This window comes from Chiroxiphia lanceolata, chromosome 4 (assembly GCF_009829145.1).
Source record: "Chiroxiphia lanceolata isolate bChiLan1 chromosome 4, bChiLan1.pri, whole genome shotgun sequence".
Lineage (NCBI taxonomy): Eukaryota > Metazoa > Chordata > Aves > Passeriformes > Pipridae > Chiroxiphia > Chiroxiphia lanceolata.
This window is the reverse complement of record NC_045640.1, coordinates 51,403,497-51,418,643: the sequence shown is the minus strand read 5'-3', so window position 1 is coordinate 51,418,643 and position 15,147 is coordinate 51,403,497. Positions and strand designations below refer to the sequence as shown.

The window sequence follows — 15,147 nt, the reverse complement described above, 5'->3', positions numbered from 1 at the left end:
CTTGGCTGATGGAACTGAGGCTGTTTCCTACCTAGACAAGTCCACAATCTTAATGTAAAGGTTTTGGGTAACAGAGTTACTATAAACTCATCCTGAATTACTACTGTAGTAAAACATAAATCCTTGTACCTCATCCAGAAGTTTTTAAGTGATGGCTGAACTTCTTATGTTATTATAAATGTTTTTCTGCAGTTGGATCGTGTTGTCATGATTCTTCTATATTAGAATATCCCTTGTATAGTTTTCAAAAACTATGCTGCTCTTACTAAGAGTGAGTACTGTTTTGAGTAATTTAATTCATCAGCACTCGGAGGATCAAGTTGAAAATACATATGCAACAAACGCACTAATTTTTTTTTTTCTTTTAAGTAGACATTGAAGTTTTCTTCTGTAGAGAAGGTGGACAATGTTCTGACTTTGTTATTGAAAAGCAAAGTATCTACTTATGAATTCAGCCCGTTCCAAAGTGGAGAAGAGCATCGCCAACAAGCTGGTGAGTCACTTTTTCTAAGCATTGATTTTTGTTACTGATGCTATGGTTATTACATAAAAATATTAATAAGACAGTCTTTAAGTATGTAAACACAATGTGTTTATTGGGAAAAAGAATTCTGTAAATCATTACTTTGTGACTCAGTACTATGTATTTATGCTTGTCTGGATTTTTGATCAGCGTTGGATCAAGTGCAAGTTGACAGCTTTACAGCTGAGCACATTTATACTAGTGGAGAAAACAAAGTAATGCTCTTCTGCAGTGCAATCTAGACTTCTCTTTTCCAAGTTTGGAGACAATCTGAATGAAGAAGTTCAGTGCTAAGTTCAAAAGCCATCTGTTCTCTTCAGACAGAGAAATCTTTCAGTTTTAGTACCTATGCACTTAATGATTTCCATTATTTGTGGCAAAAATATAATTTTATTTTTCTTAATTTTTTAAAAAAGGCATCCCAGTGAGTTAAATAGGGTTTCTTTATACAGTAAATACACTATATGCACAATTCAGTCATGTATCAACAGAAGCTACTGTTGAGGGCCCTGGTTGAATTCACTGACCACTTATTAAGGATCCAAATTGGTTTGCAATAAAACAAGAGTGTGATTATTTTGCTTGTGTTTTGAAAGCATCATTTTGAGGTTATTTCAAATGTGTATTAGACCTCAGCTTTTCTAAGAAACTTCTGGGGAAAAACAACACTCAAGAAAATGTGTTTCCCTTCTACAATACTTGAGAAGGATGTGTTTGAGCTGTTGTTTGGCTCCTATTTTGTGTAGCTGGATTGTGGTTTTAAAAGAAAATAAGCTCTCTACAGTCAAGTACAACATAACATTTCTCATAACCAAATACAACAAGTTTTGGAGGTAGCTTTACTGTGATTGCTATCATGCTTTCTTTCCTTTTCAGCGGTTTCTTTGTTGATGCAATTCACCCCTCTGTACTAGAAATAATTGATTCTACTTGTAATCAAAAAATGAGCTTAAATGTCAAAGTTAGTGGAAGCAAATAATTGAGGCACCCGTCCTTGACATTTTCCTTTGTAAGATTGCAGGATGGGGGTGTACAGGACACATTGAAGAGTCATTCCCAATGTGAAATGTTAGTTCTGATGAACAAAAGATTTTCTGCTTCTCTTGCAACCAGTTAGATCTGGGCATGCTTCTGAACATTGAGAATAATACTTGCCAACCTGCTATCCTCCCCCAAAAGGACAATACAGTTCAAGAGCAAGTTGACTGCTTATGAGCTTGAGCCAAGTAGTGACCTTCTTAAAATGAACTGGTTTAATATATGCACAAAAAGAAGGTAGTAAGTTAGATGCCTAGATTCTTCATTAAAGAAAGATGTGGTTGCAGAGCTGGCAGCACTCAGAATGTGGGAGGTCTGTGTTCTGATCCCTCTTCTGCCTGAAAGGTATATAAATCTGCATCTTTGACTCCCTATAACAGCATCCCAAACAGGCACTTAACATGTCCAGTAGAGAACTAAAGAAAGTCAAGCTTGCAGTGTGAGGCATAGATAATAGAAACCTTTTTCTATATGGTTCTACACTGATGCTTTATTTTAGCGTTACAGTTAGCACATCAGGGTACTGTTGGTAAATTGCTGTACTTGAAAGTTCAGTATGAACTCAAAGTGAACCAATAATGAAGAACTTATGTTATTTTTATTGGGTAACTAATTAATTGTGTGGCTTGACTTCTCACAAAGTGAGATTAAAAACTTGGCAGTGTAGAACTGCAAGTTCTACAACAGTGTAAAATGCTGGTGATATAATGAAAGAATAATGCAATGTGATGCTTGCCTGTATTGACATCATGAGATGCATGTTTCCTTACATAATTTTTCAAGAGCCACTCCCACCCCCAGAGTGGCTGTTCAACGTTTTCTTTAGCATGATGATGCAGTACTTGTGAGCAGTCAGTGTCTAGGATGACAAAGTCAAGACAGGTGGCAAAGATGCAAAAGGTTAACTCTGATACCATTTTACTTCAATCCATCTATTACTGAAGTCTGAATAATCCTCTTGAGTAGCACTTCTTTGTTTGGTTCACTCTTCAGTATATAGTTTGAGATTACCTAATTTAAGGAAATCTTATAACTGTCTTTATTTTGTATGCAGAATCTCTGCACTTTCATAATTCTAGGCAATAAGAATGAAAGTGTGTTCATGCTATTACACAGCTCTCACTGTGTGTTTCCTATCATGTACACATCATGATCATATTTATAGTTTTAGTGGTTTTTTTTTCCTTGCAAACCCTGAGGTGATTTACTTGTCTTTTGGTTTTAATTTATTCAAATTAGGTAGGAGACTTTTAACACTTGATGACAGGCCTTATGTGTAGTTTTGTGTTTAAAATGAGCTTTTCTGATTGACTGGTCTGTTATACCCAGTCTATTATATCAATATATAACCAGCTCTTATAAGTGTATGTGATTACTTGTCTCTATATTAAAATGTATATGCAAGACTGCCTATAAATAAGATGTGCTTAGAGTAAAATCATCCATTGCTATTTCCCTGGGTAGGGTCAACTTGATTTTCAGTATTCCCAATTCTTTTAAGTACTAATAAAAAGAGCAAAATGTCCTGATAAACTTACTGTGTTACCATAGTGTCTGACAGAACAACTTTACCTGCTTAGGATAGGTATATTGCTGGATATAATGATTTCTGATAATGGAAGTTTTTCAAAAGATGCAGATATGTGTTCAGGAAATTTCACTCTCTTATCATGTAAGCGAAGAGAATTGTTTGAGTGGCACATCAGACTTTGTGAAGTTCCTTGCAATATGAAAAACTAGGTCAATAGTCCTGCAAGCACTTTAACATGTCTGTACTATTCTTTCTCTGTGGGATCTCACTTGTTGGACTACATGCATAAGATGAGTTTCAATTGCTTGCTTTTGATGAAGTGTCAAATTGTACTAGTTATTGTAGTAACCAAAAAAGTAAATCAGGAATCTCTACCAGAGAAACACAGATTATGCATGGATATTCCATACTAGCAATACAGAAGGTAGAAGATAAAGACTTTTTTTCAGGTGATGGAGGAGAAGAATGTTTTAGTAATGAATGATATTTAGAGGTTATTCTGCAGTCTCTAAAGGGAAATGCAGGAAGCCCAATCGGATGAGAAAGCTAAATGCAGAATAGAATACATGGGGAAATATTGTGTTTAATGACAGGGTTAACCGAAAGACAGAGCCAAGACATGTCTGGGATTTTTAGTGCTGGTGTCATCCCTTGCAGAAAAATGTGACTAAAGCTGGAGGTACTGTCTGGAATATTGTACATTCTGTACCAAATTGATTTCAGGATATGTTGTATATATATTATTCCTTTGTATTCTACTAATACAATCCAGTAAAAGCATACTAACAAATCCAAACTTATATTTCAAAGTATTTCTTGATAAATATTCCTGTTTTTCATGGGAAGCTCTGATTCTGCTCATGAATCCTCAGATTTGGGAATTCCTACTGCATTAATTCCTGTCCAAGAGATGGCAATCTACTTGAGGAAAAGCTGTTTCTTTTTCCACTATTGATTAATTTTCATTTCTTTAAAAACTATATATTATTGCTTCTCTGATTAAACTTAAACATCAAGGGTTATGACAGGTTCTGAATTTGCTTTGTAGAAAATGCTGTGTTTTCTAACACTGCTAGCAACGTAGAAAATCTTATCCTGATTTCTGTAATTCTTTCTTTCAAGCTGAAACATCTATCCCAAAAGAAGAAATAACTGACTGGATTTTCAGCTGCTAGCAAAATAATGAGGGGAGGAAAGGGATTGGCACTGTAGAAGTCACCTTAAGTGCCTATTTAAATCGCTAAAAAAATCATGTCCTGTTGCAATAATTTTGGAAATAAAAGAAGTATGTCTTACATGATCTACAGAAAGATCACTGCAGACTGCTCTGTTTGCTTACTACAATTTTATGAAAATTCCCGCAGGCTAAGACAGTGCTACAATACAGTAATATTAGATTTTATGCTCTGCTTTATAGCTGAGGTTTTCCAGAATTCTCTGCAGAGAAGGGTAGAGAAGGGATTATGACAGGACAAAACTTAGCATCAGTTCCCTCTTAACCTTGTGCAAGTCAAATAAAACTTAATTAAAAACAAGCACGGGTTAATGTTAGTTGAAAGTTGCAGAAGCCATCTTAAAGGACTTAAAAATATACCACTTGAGCACTTTACCATTTCCTTCCTACTTGTGATCACCAGCTAACTAGTTCTTAGTGTAGGTGCCAAACAGCCACAGCTTTTCTTTATTAACATTCTCCAGTGGTAGCAAGGTCAAGTGACATGGGAAGAATTCAGAGATGCTGCTTGCCCCTGTAAGGAGAAAATTCATGTGGCCAAAGCTCAGCTGGAGTTGAAGCTAACCAGAAATGTGGGGGACAAGGTTTTTTCAAATACATTGCAAAATACATTTCTGCAATAGGCAGAAATATCATTGGCTGGTTCCAAGATGAGGACGGTCACCTCACAAACAGGGATAAGATAAAGACGGAGATAAAACCGAGATGTTTAATGCTTTCTTTGCCTCTGTCTTCAACACGGATGATAGACCAAGGGGGTCTCAGTGCCCTGAGCTGGAGGACCATGACTGCGAGAACGATCAGCTCCTACTTGACCCTGAGCTTGCTGCTCCATCTGTGGGGCCTGATGGGATTCATCCCACAATCCTGGGATGAAGAGCTGGCTGATGTCATTGGATAACCTCTGTTGATGATTTTTGAGCAGTCTTGGGAATCCAGAGAGGTCCCAGCTGACTGGAAGCTGGTGAACATTGTCCCGATTTGCAGGAAGGTCAAGAAGGAGGAGCCCGGAAACTACGGGCCTGTCAGTCTCACTTCAGTGCCTGGTAAAGTTATGGAGGAGATTATTCTGGGAGTTATTGAAAAACACCTGAAAGACAATGCAGTCATTGGTCACAGCCAGCACAGCTTCGTGAGAGGAAAGTCCTGCTTATCAAACCTCATTTCCTTCTATGACAAGGTAACCCACCTAGCTGATCAAGGGAAGGCAGTTGATGTAATCTTTTTGAATTTCAGTAAAGCTTTTGATACTGTCTCTCACAGGATCCTTCTGAACACAATGTCCAGCTGGATAAACACATTTTGTGGTGGGTGAGCAATTGGCTCAGAGGTTGAGCACAGAGGGTAACAGTGAATGGGGTAACATCAGGACTGGTGACCTGTCACTATTGGGGTTCCACAGGGCTCCATCTTGGGCCCTGTGCTCTTCAACATCTTCATAAATGACTTAGACACAGAACTGAAAGGGATACTGAACATGTTTGCTGATGACACAAAACTGGGAGGAGCTGTTAACTCCCTCAAAGGGAGGGAGGCCCTGCAGAGAGACCTCCACAAATTAGAGAACTGGGCAGTCACCAACCATGTGATGTTCTACAAGGGACAGTGCCAGATTCTGCATCTGGGATGGGGCAACCCTGGATGTTCATACAGACTGGGGCTGGAAAGCAGCTGGTCGACGGCAAGTTGAATATGAGTCAGCAGTGCCCTGGCAGCCAGGAGGGCCAGTCATGTCCTGGGGACATCAGGCAAAGCATCGCCAGCCAGTCGAGGGAGGGGATTGTCCTGCTCTGCTCTGCACTGGTGCAGCCTCACCCTGAATATTGTGTGCAGTTTTGGGCACTGCTGTATGGCTTTTAAAGTATTCCTACCTAACAACAGCCTTTTTTTTTTCTACTTGCTACAGGGAGCAATAAAAAAAAAAGTTTGGTTTATGAAATTGATTTATTGATTTTTACATCCTCTATGGCTGGCAGAGGTATTTAGTTTCTCAATGATGTAGTCTCTGTAATGTTCAAAGAATGTAAGTGTAGGAGTCCTGGTTGAATATCAAACCCAGCTAGGAAGGAGTTGAGTGGTGACCAGGAAAAACACCTCAAGTGCAAAGGAGCCCAAGGGATTTTGAAATACAGATGTTTTGTGTTACTTTTAAAATGCACATCTAAGCCCAGAGCAGGCTTATGAATGCCACCTACTCCAGTCTATTGGTAATATAGACTTGTTTCCCCTTTCAGATTTGTAACCAATTGTTTTAGGTTTCATTAGTATGAGTGGAAATTCTTTTGGAACATGTTATACTTTGTCGAGCCTCTTTTTAATGACTGTATTTAACCTTCTCATGTCTGCTAGCAGGATGAAAACTATTGGTTAGGGTTCATGTAAATTACTCCAGCGTTAGAATTACTTGCACACATTTTTACTGCTCATGTGACAGCTGCTTAGTTTGCTATATATTTGCCTCAGTCTGTGATGGGGGGGGGGGTTAGTGTTTCCCTGCAGCTGGAAAAGTATAGATAAAAATAAGAAGTCAAATGCCTATACTCTGGGGTAAAATTTATAGTTCTTCAGATTTCAGAATTAATCCTAGTTTATAAACAATATGGAGTGAAGAAATTGTGTGGCACCTACTTCTCTCAAAAACTGAGATTATATACAGTTTTAAGATTGCCTGTTGTAGCTCAAAGGATTTTAAAGCACACTGCAAATACAAAGGAATATAAGCTACAATATATAACCTTGTTGATGGAAGCTCAGCCTGCCAAGGCTTCTGAAACAAGTGGCTTGATTTACGCAGGTGTTGTGTGTTTACAGTTTCTTGGTTAGATTTTTCTTTGCCTGGTGGAACTAAGGCAACGGTGAATTTGTTTAAAGATAAAGTTAGGGTTGTTAATGGGGCTTTTGACTAAAATGTAATTCGCTCAAATTCCTTGTGGCAAAATAATATTGGAGTGATACTGGTGGAATATTCCTTGTCCAAAATACAGTCAGGAGTTGTCCTAACTATTTTTTGGTCAGTCAGTACTTAGCTATGACTATTCTAAGAACTCCTCTTGTTCCTTGAATCCTTATGTCTAATGATGGAGTGAGGTTTTAGTCTCTGCTGTATTACCATTCTGCAGGAGCAATAAAGGAGTGAGGAGGGGAGGTACACAGATTCACCACTGGTAAGCCAAAGTTTAGTATGCAGAAGAATGTAAAAATGAGAAAGTTTTTGTTAAAGACTGGCAGCTAAGAGAATTCCAAAAGACAACATTACTACCTAGACTTTCTTCCAGCACACTCAGGGGACATTGAGTTATCTCTACGATAACACAGGTTAATGTGTAACATTAACATAGGTTAATGTGTTATCTCTACAAGACTAATTAATAGAAATTTTAATAAAATACATTTGCTGTAATGTGAAGTCTGGCTTTATAGATTTCTTGTAGTTTTTTGTAAGTCAGCAAACCTGATTAAGTCAGTAATAGATTGGGCATGGATGAATAACTGACCAGACCCAGGAGACAGACAATTGGGAAAAATCTTTTTTTTTCTGGTGATGGAAGGTATTCAGAGTAGCAAGGAGGAGGGCTAGTGGGGGAGGAGAGGGGTAGGAATGAGAGATTTAGTAATTATACAGTAAAATGTGAGATGATACTCATTCTACGTAAAAACAAAGCACTGCAAGTGGAAAAAGCAGTCCCGTGTTGTCATACAAAATGAGAAGGTTTGAGCAGGCTATTAGCACTGAGGAATAAGACTGCGCAGCTCCATGATAACATCAACTTGTTGCTAGGCAGCAGATCAAAAAGCTAATGAAATACTAGGAATTATTAGAAAAGGAATAGAGAACAAAACAGGGCATAATTATGGCAATGCATAAATTACATGGCTCACCCGCGAGTTGAGTATCATGTGCAGCTCTTCTCCTGTCATCTTAAAATGGTTACATTAAAGCTGGAAAAGGTTCAGGAGAGAGCAGTGTGGGTGACGGAGCTGGTCCTCTATAAGGCCCAATTAACTAGACTGGAGCCTTCAAGAAAAAATTCTGGGAATGAGTGAATCACTAGAATTGCAGAGAGGGCAGACAGAGGTGGAGAGTAAGATGAATTAGGGGCAGTCAATTGAATGAACCAGGAGCCAGGTTCAAAACAAACTAGAGGAAGCACTCCTTCATGCAATGGGTAATAAAGACCCTCAGTGTGCATGAAACTGGTGGTGCATGGGGCAGGCTGGATGCATGCTTGGAGAAGAGATACGCTGCATGCTGATATACAGACAAATTGGTACTCAACAAACCACAAGTGATTAGAAAGTAGAGTATAAAGGCAGAGAGAAGTATTGTTTGTTTGAAACCTCTGTTTTGTTTGTTTGTTGGTATATGTAACTTGTGGTCACTCATAGAGTTAAAATACAGGACTGATGAAATGATAAACTGACTGTCCCAGTCCTCCAAGGTAAAAAATAGTCTGTGATGGAAATTGATGTCTTGTTATATCAGATCAATCCTAAAAACTTATCCAGTACATTCATTTTTAAGTTCTGTGATTGTTCATTATAGGGATAGGCAAATTTTTGGAAGTCTCTGGTATTTGTGCGAATTTTCAGAAATGGTTTTTAATATCAAAACATAGCACCATAAACTTATAAAAATGTCCCATTCAAATGTCTTAAATTAAAAATATTCCACCTAAGCAAAAGCATCTCTTGACTATGGGATTTTTTTCCCTTTGCAAGAAATCTTATTTCTCAATAAAACTGAAGGGCTTTCAAATCCCTCTGTCAGCAAAAAATGAGATTTCTCAGTTACACTAAATGCTCTTTTATTGATATATGAATTGTAAAACTTTTAATTGGAAAAATTGTTCTTTGGATGCTAGTTCTGTATTGACAGTTTGATAACTATGATTCCATAGCACTAATATTCCAGAGGACTTTTGTGAAAGATGTTCTATAAAAGCAAAACTGTTCTTCATGAAGACTTTGTTTCCATATACAGATAGCCATTTGGAAGAATTTCCTACTCTCCTTCACTGTGCAGATTTGGATTAAAGAACCTTGCAATGTTTCTACTCAGTTGTCCTGAGGCCACATGGGCTTGCAAAATAACCAATAAATATGGAGATGATCCAGAAAGTATCGCAGAGAAACATGGACACAAGGAACTAAGAAAATTAATCAAAGGATTGTCAGTAAGTCCATATGCTTTCTCATATGTCATCTACAACCAGGGGGCTATGATGTTATACGAGATCCTATCGTATCAGCTCTTGTAAACACTAATGTGTTGCAGTCCTTTTGTTTGAAAATACTGTTCTACTCCTGTCTCAGAAAGAGGGGTCAAAATAGGGTGCAGACACTTTCTTTGTGTACTGTCATAATGGAGATCAGAGTTTTTTTCACTGCTTGAATTTTAGGAATGTAATGGAAAGGAGAACAGTGAGTCAAAACTACTTCATGTGGCCTAGCTAGGTCAGTGCTTTCAGCACCCAGGAAATGGTTATATTTTAAGTAGTCGAGACCAATTTTCCAGAGTAGGAGACTTTAAAGACTTCTTTAAAGGTCACTTCAAGTGCCTATGAACTCTCTTAGCATTGCCGCTCTTCAGCATTCAAAAGAGTTGTTGCCTTGCCTTTGCTGTTTGTGCCACTGTGAAGGAAGGCTAAATTTTATAATTGTTTGTTAGATGGAGTAAATCTTTCTTCAGCTGAGTGTGCAGGAGGGATTTGGGGTAATAGTTGCCTTTTCATATGAAAGATAATAATAAAATAAGGATCTGTGCATAGTTCTACCATGCAAATTATTGCCAATAAAACCTAAGAGAATTGCAGTACAAAAAGAAATATGAGAGCCTTAACCTATTTTAACTCTTAATTGTGCTAACTGTAATATGTGCAGATATGATAATTCTACAGTTTTTAATACTGCAGTTGAGATCAATTTTAACTGAAGCATAAAGCTGTCCACAAAACCATGCTGTCTTCCTGGATCAACATGTTAGTAATTTCACATTTAATAATTTCTAACTGCCATAGTTATCTCACAGTCATTCTTACATGAGTCAGAAATCTCCTGCCAGTAGCAGTCTGATGTGTAAGGTCAGACCTTTCAGTTCTTGGAGTTTACCAGTTTGCCTTGAAGAGAATGGAGCTGTATTCCCCAATATTCCTATCTGCATAGGTGCCATCTTTGTATGGTCAGATACTTTACACACTCTGTATGTAAAGGATTGGTGAGAACACACAGAATATGAATGTGATGTCTAACTCTTAGTGAAATACCTTGATTTCTTTTCTAAGATGGTGATATGAATCAGAGAGTTGAGCATGGAAACATGATTTCTGTTAATAATTTTTCGTTTAATGATAATGATTAATTCCCTAGGACATTTAATTTTTTATTCTAGTGTTATAAAAACTCACTGACCTGCACTTCTGATACCTCTTTGTTGTACACTCCACATGGGACTGGAAGCTTCAGAAAGTGCTTTATTTTGGTTTTATCCTTTTTGTCCTAACACACTCATGCTATGGTTTGGGGCTTCTGCAAGGGGAGACATAAACATGCATGATGCACACAGACTACAGCTGATACGCAGTGAGAGAGTACATTGCACTTCTATAGTGCTTTAACATTTTGATAGACTTCATCAGTGATGGAAGGCAGTGTTTGTGAGGGTGATATATTTCACTCTAAGAAGTGTGTAAAGTGTTTGCATACCTCTGGTTAGCTTTTCTTTATTAGTAAGGTTATTAATTTTCCTGATAAAGTCTCAGTATAGATTTGTCAATGTAAAGCATGGATTTAAAATGGCAACTGTATTTTTTATTAGAAGACTTCCTTCATGGTGTGTATCTGCTGTTGTTTGCATACAAACATTTAACAATAATTGTTCTCTGCTCATGATGGCTGCTTTCCCAAGCGTAAATACTTCTACCAGTATGAAGTAAAAACAACTCTATGACCATTGTAGACTTGTGTAGTCTGGTTAGGACGTGCAGTTATACTACCCATTTTCAGTTGATTTAAATGGCATGGCTTACTAATGCAACACAAGTAAAAATCTGAGCATGCTTCAAGCCTGCCAAATGTGTAATATGATATTATAGAAATGTTAACTCCGAACATTGGAAGAAAAATGGCTTATTTGTGTTCCCTGTAATAGTGCACTTAAGCACAAAAACACTTACTGTACTTCTGTAATTGATGGGAATATGGAAAAGAAGTATTTTCTTGGCTCTGAGCCAAGCAGAATTTAGTTTAACCATGTTCCTGGAACTTCCCATTACAGCTATATTATTGAAATTGCTCATTATTACAATAGTACTTTTGTACTTGGCTTAACTCTCACTGTTTTAAAAGTGTTACCTGTCTTTGGCCGTTCCTTTAAGGAATAGCCCCAAAATATACACAGTAATTGAACACTTCTATCCTAAAGAGCAAAAGGATTCCAGAAAAATGAATGCATTAAAACCTACATTTGATTTTTCAAAAATCCTGCAAAGTGTCTTTTATTTGCTGGATAAAGACCAAAAAAATAAATGTCTTTTGTGCTGGAGAATCCTTAGGGGAGTAAGAATTCCTGAGGTAGTTAGAGAGAGAGCATCAAAAGGTTTAAGTGGCAATATCTCAGCTACTGTTTCTACTTCCAAGCCCAGGACTTTGCTGTTCAACCTTTTTTGGTGCCTGGTGAACAGATCTATGCTCAGGACTTTTAGTTGATGCAGCTTTGCTTAGTCCAGCAGGCTTAGTGGAAAGGTGCTCAGGGGTCTCTTGGCAAAAGTGAGCTGCAGGAGCTGACTGACTTACACAGTAGGTTATCTCTGTGGCACAAGTTCCCTGTCCTTGTTTAAAGAGAAAACCTCTTTTCTCAAACTGGACACTGACGGTGTTGATGTAGGGAGTGTTACAGCCACAGAAGACATATCTAAATTGCCTGGTGGGTATGCCAGGAGCTAATCTGATCTGTGTCAAAGTAAAGCACAAGGGCACAAGGGAAGGATCACACATCATGTGGCATGCTTCTGTTGACACAGCTGTATTAATGAGGAGGGAAAAGATTTTTTCCTCTTTTAGTACCAGTGTTATATGCATTATATAACATTAAATGCTAAAACATCATACCCTTTAAGAACCTGTATAAATTTGTGCTTCCATGAGTGGTAGTTTCTGCCTTTTTTGTCAGAAATCCTGCATTTCAAATGCTCCTTGAAAATGTCTTCTCTGGTGAGGGAACACTGCAGTACTTGAATGATTTTTGTTAAAGGTACTATACTGGTGAAACTCTGCCTAAATGGTGCCTAATTCCCTTTAATGGGAATTATGATGAAACACAGTTTCAAATGTGCTAGCAGTTTATTAAGCAAATTGTATTTTTCTTGCATTTTCGCACAAAGCCACCTAAATGGACATTCATTTCCAGTTTCTACATTTCATTATAGTTTAGATGAAGTAATTCACTCTTCCGTAGCATAAAAGAGGGATATCGCTTAACATTTTGCGATAACATTCTGAATTGTTAGTCTTTTGATTTTATTCCTCTATAGAACCAAGTATTTGAATATTTTCCACAATTGCCTTTAGGTGGAATTACTTCAATCAAGTGTGTCAATTTAAAACTAGTAAGAGACATTCAGTAGGAGTATTGGCAGGAATCCTTGTCTCAGCGTATCCAAACAGGGGAAATGATGAGCCTTTTGAGGCTCAGTTGATCCAGCTGATGGCTCAAATGCCAGTAAGGAATGCTTTCCATTAGCCACAGGCTCTAAACATATCTGCAGTCAACTGTTACAGTACCTATGATGGATGTGCCTTGTTAAGCTACAGTAGTTTTCTGGGATATCAGAACTCTATTTCAGATGTTTGCCTTTTGCATAGGCTCTGTCTCTGAAAGCTGCTTTGACAACTAGCTTGTTGTTCTTGCTGCCAGCTGTGGTTTTCTAAGAGTACATTAAAGTTCTACCTCCAGATTATGAAGAAATCCCTTAAATTATGTTCTTATCCAGCACACAAAGGAAGACTTTCAAAATAGATTATAGAAGATTTCTAAGCATTAAGTGAGTAATGAGGGGAGTATGTTCAATTTGTGACCTAACAATTTAAAATTGAATGTCACACTGGTAGCCAGCTTAGACGTGTGCTTTGGCATGGATGTAATTGTTTGTGCCAGCACTTGGGTGTCACTAATTTCTCCCTTCTTTTACTAAGAACTGTGTTACTGAATGTGTTGTAGTCAGGAAGATTACTGTGTACCACTGTGGTATACATCACAGGTTCTAAGAGAAACAATTCGGCAAGCGTTTTATTGGTTGGTTAGTGCAAATAACTTCTGATTGTTGGCTTTGGCCTTTAAAGCAGATTCCTAGGGGTGGCATAAATGTTATTTACATATAAAAATTGAAACAGTCATTTCATGTTACCACCACATAGTTGAGACAGTGCAATTTAATTTTTATTTTTAAAATACCTTCTGACATTCTGGCATTTCAGAAGTAGTTGCCTGAAATCTAAGGCAGAAAATGCAGGTTAACTGAACTTTTTTTAACCTGCTCAAGATCTGTAGCCAGGCCTTTGACAATCTGTAGCAGAACAGTAGACTGATAGAAAAATCTTCTTCCTCTGCCACTACCAAAACTCTGGATTTCTTGTTTAATATAATTATCTGTCTTCCTGCTTCAGGCATCCCTCAGGCAGCTATTGAAAATATAATAGGTATTTAATTCTGTACATATTGGTGAAGTTCCTTTAGAATTGCATATATTGAGATAGTGCCCTGGATGGCTTTTCAGAAGCAGCTTGTTTTCTTTCCAGAAGGGAAATTCTTTTGTCAATTCAGTTTTGTCAATTCATCAAATTACATCAGGTCTTTCTTGCTCTTTTGAGATACATCCTGCAAAGTCTAGATTCACAGTTACTGAATTCACTGTGGTTAGCAGTTCCCGCAGTAGCAGAGAGAAACACAATCTTACAGGTGGTCATAATTTTCACTCAGAGCCTATTTTATGGAAGACTTACGTTTTAGATAGCAGGGGAGAGGGGGAAAGAAATTTTTCTTTCTGAAATGCCAAACTATGTTTTTATAAATCTTAGCAAATTAAGGCATGGGCAAGGATGTAGTTTGATAAGTATTTTGTCATTCTATACCTCCCCCCTCTCATCTCTTACTTTGTGCATGGTTGAACCAGAGTACAGAATTTCTTGAAGCATCTTCAACTTCATGACATAGAAAAGAATCTACAAAAACAGTGTATCATGGAAACTGAGGGTAGTTTTTGTCTCAACTGTTTTATGTGCAAAGATTCTTACTTGGTTTTGTAGCTACTGTTGCCAAATGACAGTAAATCTTTAGACATCAGGAATCCCTTCAACAAGGATTCTTATAATCTATTAGGGAGTTCTAGAAACTCATCAGGAATCAGCATTTTCTGAACATGGATGTATTCTTCCATTTAGGTTTGTGTTTCTGTAAAAGGCTATATGATGTGGCAGAGCTTCTCAGCAAGAAACAGTTATATTTTTACATCTAGTTACAATATCCTCCTGAGCTATTAATTTCTGCTGGGAAGGACCACGTGTAGAAAGATGAAGTGGATATATATTAAAGAATCTTAAACTAAATGAATCTGATTGCTGTCAATATTTGTTTAATTACTTTAATTGCTATTGTAGTATTGCACTGGCCCATAGCTCATTACTTTCAAATAGCTGGTAGAGTATGTGAAAGAGAAAGGGATTAGTCTGGTTTCTGAAATTCATTCTAATCCACCAGTGAGTCCTTGGTGAAGCCTTCTGGGATTTTGCTCTTGTCACAGTATTTTAGCGTTCAGAAATGTTGATTAC

The 15,147-nt window shown here is 37.5% G+C and overlaps 1 protein-coding gene across 1 annotated transcript in view; it reads left to right on the top strand.

The window, feature by feature from the left end:
• BANK1 (B cell scaffold protein with ankyrin repeats 1) overlaps positions 1-15,147 on the top strand; it is a 134,511-nt gene that overhangs the window by 44,965 nt on the left and 74,399 nt on the right. The window contains 3 exon segments of the mRNA XM_032686684.1: positions 373-493; positions 9,308-9,343; positions 9,346-9,500. Of these exon segments, the coding sequence (XP_032542575.1) occupies positions 373-493; positions 9,308-9,343; positions 9,346-9,500 (312 nt within the window).